This window comes from Erpetoichthys calabaricus, chromosome 2, assembly GCF_900747795.2.
Source record: "Erpetoichthys calabaricus chromosome 2, fErpCal1.3, whole genome shotgun sequence".
Lineage (NCBI taxonomy): Eukaryota > Metazoa > Chordata > Cladistia > Polypteriformes > Polypteridae > Erpetoichthys > Erpetoichthys calabaricus.
This window is the reverse complement of record NC_041395.2, coordinates 346903045-346915996: the sequence shown is the minus strand read 5'-3', so window position 1 is coordinate 346915996 and position 12952 is coordinate 346903045. Positions and strand designations below refer to the sequence as shown.

At 42.3% G+C, this 12952-nt stretch overlaps 1 protein-coding gene across 4 annotated transcripts in view; it reads left to right on the top strand.

Annotated features, from left to right (window-relative positions):
* Positions 1 to 12952, top strand: part of plekha7b (pleckstrin homology domain containing, family A member 7b) — a 377482-nt gene continuing 364530 nt past the window's right edge. For 2 of the 4 annotated variants that reach the window (XM_051923402.1, XM_051923401.1), the window contains exons 1-3: positions 1 to 228; positions 362 to 438; positions 594 to 651. In XM_051923402.1, coding sequence (XP_051779362.1) covers positions 20 to 228; positions 362 to 438; positions 594 to 651 — 344 coding nt within the window. In that variant the 5' untranslated portion in view covers positions 1 to 19. The remainder of the gene's footprint in view (positions 229 to 361; positions 439 to 593; positions 652 to 12952) is intronic. The other 2 variants (XM_051923403.1, XM_051923404.1) reach the window with 2 other exon arrangements.

The window sequence follows — 12952 nt, the reverse complement described above, 5'->3', positions numbered from 1 at the left end:
CGGCCGCTTGAGAAGATAAATGCCGAGTCCTCGCAGCTTTTCCCGAAGGTGGCCTGGCCCTTTAAGAGCAGCACAACAAGCCCGAGCTCAGGATTCCCCGCAGACTCCAGGGAGACAGAATGAAATAGCACTTCATCCCGGGATCATGGCGGCTCCGCTCGGGCGGGAGACTCTACCTGAGCGCTGGTCGTACGGCGTGTGCGAAGACGGCCGGGTGTTCTTCATCAAGTAAGCCGGTGGGAAGGGGGGGCGGCGGTGCCTGGAGAAGTTGGCGCGGCGTCCGCTGGCGTTTTCGGCTGTCGTCGTCCTCTTTTTCTTCGTCGTTGTTTGGTAACAGGTGTTTGTGCGTTTCCCTTTCTAGCGATGAAAGTCGGAGCACTACGTGGCTGCACCCCCGCACCGGAGAGCCGGTCAACTCGGGCCACATGATTCGCTCAGGTAAGCCGCTCACTTAACTTTTTTTTTTTCCGCCTCCTTGGCGAAGTTCGGCGGCCCCCCGAGTTTGTTACGGGAGGACGGGCTGTCCTGTAGTGCGACTCGCGCTCTCTTTCTTTTTGTTTTGTTTTCTCTCATTTTTTTCTTTTCTTTTCCAGATCTGCCGAAGGGATGGGAGGAAGGATTTACGAACGAGGGCGCCAGCTACTTCATCAAGTAAGTCGTGCGCTTTCGGCATTTTATTCTGATTGAAGCGCCACTGCGGTCGCCTAATTAGCTTAGCGCCTAAATTTGGCAGCGGTCCTTCGTTAGTCTCCCCCAGGACAGCCAGGCAGAGTATTAAGGGCTTTACACATTCCATCAGTCGGAGAAGCACGTGCGGCTTCGGCTTCGGCTTGGCTCCTCGTGAGAAGTGCAGCCCGAGAGGGCAAAGCTCGATCGCTCGCCCGCCAGTCCGTCAGTCTGCAGCCCGAAGCCCTGCTCTGGGCCTCCGGTGCCGCCGCCGCCGCCATGCATTCCAACCGAGCGCTTAGTAGGATGAATTGCCTTGGCCTCCTTAACGCTCTCGTGTATCGTGTACCTTTTTATTCAACTATCAAACTATCGCATTATGTAACTTCATCCTAGTTAGCCCCATTTTTCAATGGGCAGACGTCTTTATCCAAGGTGCAAGTTTAATCTAGAAACGAAGGTGTAAACATTTTAAAGTAACAGAACAAGATTGAAAGCCACCACAAGGAATCAGAGAAACTACATAATATACTTGAAACTGGAAAACTACATAAAAAGAAAAAGGGTGGAATAGGTGGATTGGCAGTGTGTGTCCAGTCCAGACCAGTTTGATGGCCTTAGAATTGTGACCCTGCTTTTCACATATCACATGGTCCTGTTAGCGTTGTTGGACTGTGAACTCCACTGTGTTGGGATGGTTTGTGGTTAGGTGTGAAGCAGCAGGGATAAGAATTGATACCTCACAATTCTGAGGCTATGGTCCTTGGTAGGAAAAAGGTGGACTGTCCTCTCCAAATGAGAGATTGAGTTGTTGCTTCAAGTGGAGGAGTTTAAGTATCTTTGTATCTTGTTCATTTGGAAGAGGACAGTGAAATCGACAGGTGGACTGGGGCACGATTACAGTTGTGGTCAGTATATTGAGCCGCAGTGGTGAAGGAGGAGCTGAGCCAGAAGGCAAAGCTCTGTTTACCATTCGATCTGTGTCCCTACCCTCACCTAGAGTCCTGAGCTTTGGTTAATCGCCGAAAGGATGAGATTGTGGGTACATGTGACCGAAGCGAGCTTTCTCGGCAAGGTGGCAAGGCTCTTTCTTAGAGAGATGGTGAGATGCACAGACCCCCGGTAGAAGCTTGGACTAGAACTGCTGATCCTCTCTGCATTGAGAGGAGCCAACTAAGGTGGATGCCTTCTGGACATCTCCCTGTGAAGGTTTTCTAGTCACAGCCCAGCTGTAAGGTGTCCCCAGGAAAGACCCAGGACCCACTGGGAACATCACATCTCCTGGTTATCCTGGGAATGCCTTGTAATCCTGCAGTATGAGTTGGCTAATATGGCTGGGGAAAGGGACGTGTGGAACTCGTCACTAAGTCTGTTGCCTCTGCGACGTGGTGTCTGATAAGCAGTGACAAAATGAGGGAATGTCTGTGATAGACTGGTGCCCCACCTAGCAATTTTGTTCTACCTAGTGCCTTGTGCTTGCTGGGATGGACTCCCATCTTCCTCATGACCCTGCTCCGGATAAAAGTAGGTTTGGAAAATGGATGGAAATATCGTTATATTACGCCAGGCATTCTCTGTACGGCATACACTGCAGAGGCGTAGCTAGGGTTTTCAGTGCTCGGGGACAACTGAAGATTTTGCGCCCCCCCCCCCCCCCCCGTTTGCCAAAATGCAATGGGGAAGGGAAATTTGGTGCCCCCCGGATGCTGCACCCAGGGACAGATGTCCCCAAAGCTACGCCACTGATACTGTACAATTTTTGGCACAATTGTAAACCCAATTGATAGTTGTGAACTTTATTTTCCCCTTCCGAGTCAGCCTGAATTCCAGGGCATTGTTTCGTGACCAGTAAGTATAAGAGGGGTTGTGATGCCCGATTAGCTGTCACGATTGGGTTTGTCACCCTTTTGGAAGAACTTCTTTCATGACAGAAATCTTACTCGGTTTCCTCGTAGTTTGAACAGTGTCATGACCTGATTTTTCTGATGTTGCTATTATATTTCCGGAAATTCATTGTGCAGCGACAGCTGTGAGTGTGCTTTGTACACTGGGTATTGCTGTTGATGATTTCTAAAAAGGGTAAGTATCATACAACAACACATACAACTTAATGGTCAATGATAAAAGCATCCTAGGAAACGTTTACTGGAATATCTAGAGATAAACGCACACAGTGGTAAATTCTGTGTAAAATAGACCATATTGTCCACACCTTCCTAACCATCTGTGTGTCTTGCTATGCCTTATTTATTTTTAGTAATTTCCGAGCACAGTAAGCCATGCGGCTCCATTCTTTGATGTTTTGAGAAGCCTATGGCTTTTTATTTTGGTAAAGGTCTATTACAAAATGTCAATAAGTAAAACTGTCCATCATGGCCATTTACAAGTACTGTATAGTCTTTTACACATATGAGCACGCAGTCGTTTGGTCCGACTGATGTGCCAAATGCGCATACAATCTGAGCACATATCTTACGCCAGACTCTGTTGTGCAGAGCGAGTTGTCACTTGATCACAATTGCTCCATGTATGCCCGGCATTAGGCAGTCTAGCACGGACCCTGTTGTAGAGTGACCAGAGTTGGCTGATGTCCCCTGCACCATGGCTGACTCTGTAATTTACTTTATTTCTAAAGCTGCTCCAGTGGTTTATTTTCTTGAGAGCTGTTGTCTGGGATTTTATTTTCCTCTTCTCCCTAGTTCAATAATTCATTAATGGGGATATACTGTATCATTGGGTTCCATCTCATCCAACCTTCTTCCTACAAAACTATTCCAGGGCAGAGCTATGGGGCAGGTGGAGCCTATCCCTGCAATAACAGGCCACAAGGCAGGAACATGTGGACAGTGTGCCAGTCCATCACAGGACAAACACACACAAATGGGCTAATCTAGTAATATCCGTTCACCTAACCTGCATGTCTTTGGTGTAGGTTCAGCCTTCATGCAAGGCGCATCCAAGATGAGATCTCCGAGCTCCTTACTGCAAGGCAGCAATGCTACCAATGTGCCACCGTGCCATCCCTTGTTGGGTTTCATCTATGTCAACCTGTTTCAAGTCTCTTTATTTTCTTGTCTGTTTAAAACCCATTTTGGGGCACATTTGACCCGGTCTTGTGTTTGAACTCCTTACAAGCACCTTAAACACACACAGACAGTGGTAGTGCTACTGCTTTGCAGTAAGGAGACTGTGGAAGATTGTGGGTTCGCTTCCCGGTTCCTCCCTGTGTGGATAGCGCTTTGAGTATTGAGAAAAGCGCTATATAAATGTAATGAATTATTATTATTTAAACGTCCCCTCTTCACCCTATAAAAACATCCTAAGCGTCCTCCGTTTATAGATAGTACTTTATTTGTCCAAAGGGGAAACTCTGCACTTTACTGAAACTCCTAAGTATTAAAACAACTACAGGATCCCCCACCCCAGATACACGCCAGAAGTACTAAAAGAGAGAATTCTGACTTGGCCAAGCATAAAAGAGCAGTTACCTTAGCAGTCAAGCATTATGAAGGTGTGTAGCCATTGGTATAAAGCGGGGTACTCTGTTACGATCCTGGAGGTCCACAGTGGCTGCAGATTTTCATTCCAACCTGTTTTGTAATTAGAAGCCCGGCCTAACAGATAATGGAACTTGGTATTTAATTATTTGGCTTGTTTAGTGCTTTCATTCCCCTCAGACAAAAATTACTTTCCGAGACCTTTATCCATATGTTTTGTGGTCCTTCCCCTCCTTTTCATTTATTTCAAAACATTTTATTAAAACTAATACTTCATGATACATGCACACAGGTTTAAATGAAGGCATGTTAGCTGAAGAGCTGCTTGTTCCTTTGTCATTTGCACCTCATTATTAACTGAGGTCTGGTTAAGAAAACAGGCAACAATTAAACTGAAATTCAGCAGTTTACAACTGAATTGGGCAATTAAGGGTTTTGAATTGTAACAAGTGATTAAACTAAAAGTAAGCCCAAAAAATGTGGTTTTATTAGTAAATTAACCGTTTTTAAGGAAGAAAGTAGTTAGTGAAAACCCCTGGTATAAAGGATCCCTAGTTGTCTTGCTTGATGCACGTATACTGAAAGTACTAAATGCTAATATGTCGGAGTGGATGTGCAGCGTTGTTCATAATGGCTGTCATTTTTGTTCTTCTCTGCTCCACTGCAACCTCCAGCAGGTCCCTAGGACTCCCCGTAGCAATCTGCTTTTTTAATTTGCTCGTTGATTCAGCTGGCCTTGCCTGAAGTGATGGTACCTGCCATGCACGCCACACTTTGGCCATCGTGGAATTGTAGAACATGTAAAGGAAGTCACTATCCACACTGAAAGGTCGCAGACTCCTAAGAAATGTCTGCTCTGCCCTTCTGTAGTTCCTCTGTGTTACAAGACAAGTCCAACCTGTCTTTGACATGGCTCCCCAAGTACTTGTAGCAGTGCACTCTCTCCATATCCACTCCTTGAATAGTGATCGGGTGTAGTATGTTGTTTTGGTGGGCCTCTCTTGAAGTGATGTTCTATAACTCTGAATACCAATGTAGTGTGCAGGGCCAGTAACATGTTAAAAGAACGAAAAAAAGTTAATCAATACTGCAGGTTGTCAATTAATATAAAATAGAGCTGTGGTGGGGAAAAAATTGTCCAGTGCAGCCAAAATGGGGTGTCGGAATGGGCTCAAGAAGAGTTGTAAGGCACAGCTCTAGGGTCAGCGTGTGAAGACATTTTACGAGATAAATCTATATCTTTGTGTACTCATTATGTAATTAGAAATTTTGTAAAGCTTGCATTTGCTTTTATTTGTGAACTTGTTACAGCACACTGAGCCTGCACTCAGTGAAGGGGTGATATTGAAAAATATCCTAAATTGATTTCAAATCCCCTGATCACTGTAATTTAATGTTCATCACCCATTTGTCCATTTCTGTACATTTTAATTGCTCAACAGGGGTAGCCAAACAGAAATGCGGTTTTATAACTGTAGCCCTTATTGGTATCTATCTAAATAATACTCTTTTTAAAAGAGCTGGCCTCACTAGGACTTGCATAGTGCCATTAATTTGAAAAAGGACCTGAACTTGGGGATTTTTGGAGAACAGCAACGTGTAGCAGTTTTCTTCCTGACTAGTTCTCGTTCTGGTGGTAAATTTCCGCTTTTCATGGCACTTTTCTTGTACAAATGTTGTCATTTCTAAGTTGCAATCTGTATCCATCCAGAAATTCCCCACAAGGCTGTTTGCTAAACGCTGTAGAAAAGTAAACATCGCTGCTTTGGGCCTAAAGGCAGACTGGTTTAAGATGGATTTATTTTGAAATATTTGTGTTATTAAAGCCAGTGATTTGCTAATGAGCAGAATAAATTGAGGGGATAATAAAGTTGAGTCTTCTCTTTAGTATTTGGTGTCATAAACATTTATATCTGTGCTTTGCAAACAAAGTAAATAAATGAAGAATATCATGAAATAAGAATCTCTAGTGACCTGAAAATTTTATGTCTAAATTTGTTACATTAATAGTTTTTCTGACTGCACAATAAATACATGGGCTCCATATGTTTGAAAAAGGAGTTCAGTTTAATAGTAACATTGAGTTAATAGTAGGATTTCACAAAGAAATTGATCAACAATTTAGAATAAATTACAAATTATGGCAGGGTGTGAATTTGGAGACCTGGAGAAATTAGGTGACTAAGATGGGCGAGTTTGCTCTCGTCAGATTGTGCTAATGTTCTAGTAGCCATATAAATTGGTAGGAAAGAAAATCTGCATCCAGCTAGGCTTTCCAGGTCAACTTTAGTATCCCATGTATATTAAAGTGCTCAGCAGACAGCAGATACATCTCGAGGAAAATTTTAAATAACGAAGTATTGTAAGGTATGGCTGGCTCACTGGTTAGTGCTGATGCTGCGTTGTTCCAGGAGGCTGGGTTCAAATCCAGGCCCAGCCATCTGTGTGGTGCCCCAGGTCACATGGGGTTTTTCTTTGGCTCCTAAAGCCTCCTCCAGCATCTCTGGTTGGGTCAGATTGTAACTCTACACTGGGTTATAATGTGCAAGTAAGTATATTCCAGTGAGTGAACTGTGTGATGGATTGCGCCAGGCCCTGGGCTGCTTCCTTACTTGTGTTTGGCGCTGCTAGAATGGACTGTTGGTTCCTGTGACTCTCTAAACAAGAATAAGCAGGTGTTTTTTTTTTTTTTTTTTTTTTTGTATTTTTTAAAAAAAGCTTAAAATGTTTGATTTACTATTTTTTTTCAGATGTGAGAAATATTGGTTATAGATGCCTTTAAAAGTATACAGGGTGATTCAGAAAGATTCATCTGATTTCAAAATGACTTATTTCACTTGTAAATCATTACAGAGCAATGCAGTAAACTGTACATGGTTTAGGTGAGCATAAAGTTTATGTAAATTTTACAAGTGCTCAATAAGACTGACAGCTGTACAGACAACATCGACGCAATAGTCAAATTCATCTCGTATTCTATGAAGTACGTCGGGTGTCACTGTACTTGTGACTCTTTCAATGCGATTTTGGAGATCATCCAGTGTTGTTGGGAGTGGTGGCACATACACAGAATCCTTAAAGTACTGCCACAAAAAAGTCACACGGTGTGAGATCTGGTGATCTTGGGGGCCAGAAGTGGAATGCCAAATCATGGGCTCTTTTACGGCCAATCCTGCGATGAGGGAGCTTGTTGTTGAGAAATGCTCAGACTTTCTGCAGACTGAAGGGAGCCATTTTCTGGTGACACCCTATGACCTCCCATCTTTCAATTGGTTTGTGATTGGTCCATCGGTGCCTCAGGACTGTACAAATGTGGCACTTTGAAATTAGATGAATCTTTTTGAATCGCCTTGTATATGCCAGCTGTTAAAGTATAATTTAGATTTAAGGAATGTAGTACTAGGGTGTTGTACCGTGTTAGCCATTATGAATGTAGAGAAAAGCCAAGCAAAATGACACCTTTTATTGGCTAACTAAAAAGATTACAATATGCAAGCTTTCGATGCAACTCGGGCCCCTTCTTCATCTCTGTATTACATCTTGCCTGAAGAAGGGGCCCGAGTTGCATCGAAAGCTTGCATATTGTAATCTTTTTAGTTAGCCAATAAAAGATTTAAGGAATGGAAAGTCTTGTACCTCCATGTATTAAGTTTGGGAATAATTGTTCATATGAAACCATCAGTAGAAGAACTTAATAGGTGCCTTAATTTACAGATTTCAAACTTAATTGTATTGAGTGCCAAAAATGACACTTTATATTCCAGTCCGTGTTGGGTATATATCAACACGTTATTTACAAATGACTTATAGATCCCTTGTTGGTCATCATAAAAGTGTATCTGCACAGCGTACTGCAGCTACTAACCTGTAGTTAAGAATGGAAACTGGCCGCTTGTAATGACCCATCATGCCTTACCATGATGTCAGATGTGATAGTCTCATGAACAGGATGGCAAGTTGACTTCACGTGTGCTGCTGCTTCCACTTTGTTCACTTTTTGAAGCTACAAAGGTGGTGTGGCAGGTCACCCTCCCACGACTTGCCTCACTGCTGCCACCGCCTTGTACAATGCTTTTGTCTTTTTCCGCTGACTTGATTTACTGTATGTGGATAGAAAATGCATTTGCATTTCCACTCATGTTAAATGGGATTGCTATCTGTTTCTGACCAACTCTGAATGTGGTCTGTGTGATTCATCACCACTGCATTCAGCTTTTTTTAAACTTTCTCGTATACGAAGTATTGGGAAAGTATTGTAGTCTTTCAAAGATTCGATGTTGAGATTTTGATGAAACTCGATGTTTTAGACCTCAAATACCATTTTTGGAATTCTGGCTGTGTATGTAAACATGGTAACTTGAGTTCGCGTTCACTTCGGTCAACCAAATTTTGCATAAAAGTACAGGTACAATACGTAGATTTCTATCAACTTTTGAGCAATTTCAGCTAACCGGAAGTGGTACTTTATTATTCATGTAGCTGCAGTCTGGTTTTTATAATATTTATTTGATATGTTGTTGATGGTTCTTTAATGTACATAAACTATATAATCCTTGTCTTGTGGTTTACTCCTCAAATATCCATCCCCATATCTGAGTATACGAGAGAGTCTAGGGGAGACCACTCCTGATTTTTAAAATCTTATTTAAAATGTGGTCAACTGCCATCCTTTCTTGATGCACTGGTATTGCAGGTGTAAACAGCTGTACTTTGTTTTAGCTGCCACTTTTATCCTGACTGCCGCTTTCACTTGACATTATGTGCTGACGTGGTGTTTTTAATGCTGATTTTAGTCATGTGACTGCTGGTTGCTTTCCTAACTTGCTGCAATGCCCAATAAAGTTGACCAAGAGGGAAGACCACCACAAGAGCGACGCAAGGCAGAATGTTCTCTAGCAGACACTGGGGACACGTTTTAATGCCGATTCTGAAAGAAATTTGGCTATATTGCACTATTCAGCAACTGTTTATAATGCATCTTCATAATATATAATGTATAATGTGTTATGTTGTTTGTTTCTAATGCTGCATCCTGTTATAAGCAGCTCCAAAAGTTTAGTTAAATTCCTGTGGGTTAAGTACTGGAGAATAAAAAGTGAATCTGAAATGAAACACACTTTAAAAGGAAACTTAGAGAAGACTAACATTCACCGCAGGTCCTGTGTAACTAGTTTTAAATATGGGTGTAGTGGGCGCTTTAAAAAGCTCCGAGGGTAGGATTTGGCTCCTTTAGCCTTGAGTTTGACACCCCTTTTTTTTTAAAATGATGTTAATGCTAAATTGCTGGCAGTGGTTTATATGTACATAGCAACCAGAGTAGCGGATGTACTTTATTAGAGATAGCAAAGTTTTATTTAGTAGAGTTTTTTTTAAAAAAAAAAAAAAAAACAAAAAAACAAATGTAAATCATGAACATTTAATCCCCAGCAGTAACGGCATCTACCAAAAGGCAGAATCCTCACAGGGCACAAATGCACACCCACAGTCGTACACAATGCATGCATTTTTGCATGTTGTAGAGTTGCCAGTTAACCTCCCATGTATCATTAGGGTCAGGGAAGGAAAACTCAGGACCTCCCTGAGAAACTCACTCAGACTTGTGTCCCAGTTCTGAATTGTTAATGCAAGAATGTTAAATTTGAACCCAGGATGTTTAATCTATAAGACCGCAGCTCTAATAACTGCTGTGCTGCTCAAACTTCTAGATGTAAAACATATAAAATAAACTTGCAGCAACATTAACCAGTGTAATCTGTCGTGTCGGATTGGTACTTTTTGAATTTGGTTTTGACAGTTTGACTTGCTTCTCAATCCCAGTACCAAAACATTTCCGAGGTCTCTTCAACACCCAAACCCCCCTTCTGTCTCACAGGCGCCTCGTCTCCTGAGCCCACTTGCACATCTCTCGCTAATCTACCACAATTGTGCACCTACATTGCATGCTGTACTCCATACTTTGATAAGAGGAGCCTCTTCTTTGGATTGGGCAGCAAGTTTACATTAAGGTATTAAAATAGAGGAGGTAGTTAGGGGAGTGTTTTTTTGGAGGGTCTCCTTTGGCATTCTGATTGCGCCTATAAATGATGGCGAACGAGGAGCTTGAAAAGTTACGGTTTTTGTTTTTCTTTCCCCAGCCTGCATGCACGTGTGTCGCACTCCATAAATCAATGAGGGGGATCCTCCTCTTTGAACTATTCAGTTTATTTACATGTATATGTTCGAAGAGTGGTGTGGGCCCCTTGGTGAATTGAGCTATTAAAATTAAACAGTGGGCAGCCCTTCTTGAAGGATGGATTGTGCTTAGAAACGACTGAGCCACGAGGTGCTTGAAAGCTTCCATTTACTTCTGGTACTTAAAGTAATGAAATACGGGTAACTGTACTGTTATTAAAATTGGGGTTTTTTAGTACTTTTTCAGTACCTGTTGTCAAAGACAAGATAAAGAGCCACAAAACGGTTTGGAGCAGCCTCCCGTATACTTGAACCCGGCTGCAAAATGGTAAATTGATTTGCATAATTGTGTACAGAGTGGTGTGCAAAACAGAACTGACTCTGCTGAGGCAAAGATGGTGGTTTTAAAGGAAGGCTAAGGAAGTAACGTTGTCCGGGCCGGAACCGGAAATGACTTCATTGGGGCCAGGCAGAGTTTCCTGTAACTGGTCTGCAATGGAAAGAGAGAGAGAGGATCTGCACACTCGCCACCCTCTGGTCTGGCATGGAATTACCTTCATTCAAGCTGCTCTCCCATGCACACTGTATACTGTGCAACTCTAATAAACTAAGTTGTTACCAACAAGGAGTCGCCTGTGAATAAAACCGCTTTGATGTCAAGTGCTAGTGAGATACCAATGCAGGTAAGCATGACCTCCCATTAAAAGCAAGGAAAGGACAATGGCAGTAGACGGTATAAGAGCCCAATAGCCATTTTAATGACAGTAGGAAAGTCCATTCCATTTCTACAAGGTTAGTGTTGAGCGACAATAAGTAGGTAACCTCGGAAAGGGGAGGGGGGGGGGAATTATTTGGAAGCCAACTGTAGAGTTTTTAATATATTTGGTGGTGATTGTCCATTAAATTGAATTCATCTGATATGTTGCTGCTTGTTCTCCAGTCCTCCAGTGTCTGCATTGTCAAGTGGCTCTTTGTGACCTTATCCACTACACAACAATGTGAATCATGGTGGCGAAGAAGTGTATGTAGTGCCTTAATACTTGTCTACTCCCATTCTTCTTTTATGTAGGGTTATGTATTTTTTATTGAAAAAGCAGTCAACCTTTAAATAGTTGCAGGCCTATCCATATACCAGGCTATGGTACTTGAGTTGCTTCTCCTTGGCGCCTGTCTGCCCAGCTCTCCTCAGGAGACCAAAGAGCGTCCTTTGTGTGCGGCTGCCTAGGTGAGAGTTGTTCTCTCTCTAAGATACTGCATGTGTCGTGTTGGCGTTTTGTTTTCTCTGCTCTGTTGCCATGAAGTCTTTGGCTTTTGACATGTGCTTTGTGTGTCTTGTTTGCTGTTTTTTTTTTTTTTTTTTTATTTGACTTAATTCTTTTATTGTCTGATTGTTTTGTTCTTACTAGTTTATGCTGAGAGCTGAACAGGGTTTTTGTGCTACCTATGTTATTGTAATTATCTTTGAAATGAATTTTTCTTTTGTGGACCTCCACAAGAAGGCTAATTTAGGAAAGTATGCTTAACTGCTTTTGATTAAAGGTGCTTCTATGTAGTCACTGCACCCATACAGGAACACTGCCCGATACCATTGCCGCTGAAGGAGCGGTGAAGCACTTAGTAGATTGTGGAAGTGACTGCACATTGACTGCTTTATGATGCATTTAATTAGCTGGAATGCCAATTGCCATGGCAGTTACGTGGACAGTTTTCTCACCAGGAGGCATTTAGCTCCTTTGTAAAGTCCCTGTACTGATTTTTGGTGTGAAGAAGCTGTTTGCTTCTACTGTAGTAAAAAATTAGTCATTTATGAAGAGCAGAGTCAGGTTGGTGTCACACTCTGGGGCAGCATAGAAGCTTAACTTGTGTTTAGGTTCACCAGACAAGTGCCTATAGTTGGCTGAAAAGCGTGTCCCTGCTGTTAGACTGCAGGCCAATTAAGTACCTTGCTCGGAGCCACACATTAAGTATGCTATTAAGTGTGGAGTTGTCAAACTCTGCGTGACTGCTTCTGTATTAATTAAAACCAGTGGTTTTGTGATTCAGTACTTTAAATATAGATTTGTATACTCTGGCTGCTAGCCTGTAAAGTAAAGTGAGCTTCAGTCAGCTTAGGGTGCATTTTCTGTGAAGTGTGCTTGTTCTCCCCTTATTCATATGGATCTCCTGCTCTTTGGTTGATTTGGTGACCCTGAATTGCATTTGCATGCCTTTAGGGAGAGTTGAGTCCTGTCCTGGATTAGCTTCTGTCATTTCTCTTAATGTAGGGATGGGCTGTGGCTACCCACAGTGCTGTAATGGGGGGTTAAAAGCAGGTTCACTACAGTAAGTACGTAGTAGTTTGTATTCAAATTAAACTCCTGATAAGACTTTTTGCTGTTTAGTTGAAGAAACACCATTAAATCAATGGAAGAAATTATTAAGGGAAAAGACTGAGCAATACATGATGAGAACAGGAGTTTTAGTGAGCGGTCAGCATAAAAGGAAGGTTGTGTTTTCTCAACATACTGGAATTATTATATGAGGAAGCAACAAAAGGAAATGAGCAAAGTGGAGCATGTGTGTGTAATATATAATATGAATTCCAAAAATGAAGGTCTAAAACTTTGAGATTCATCTCA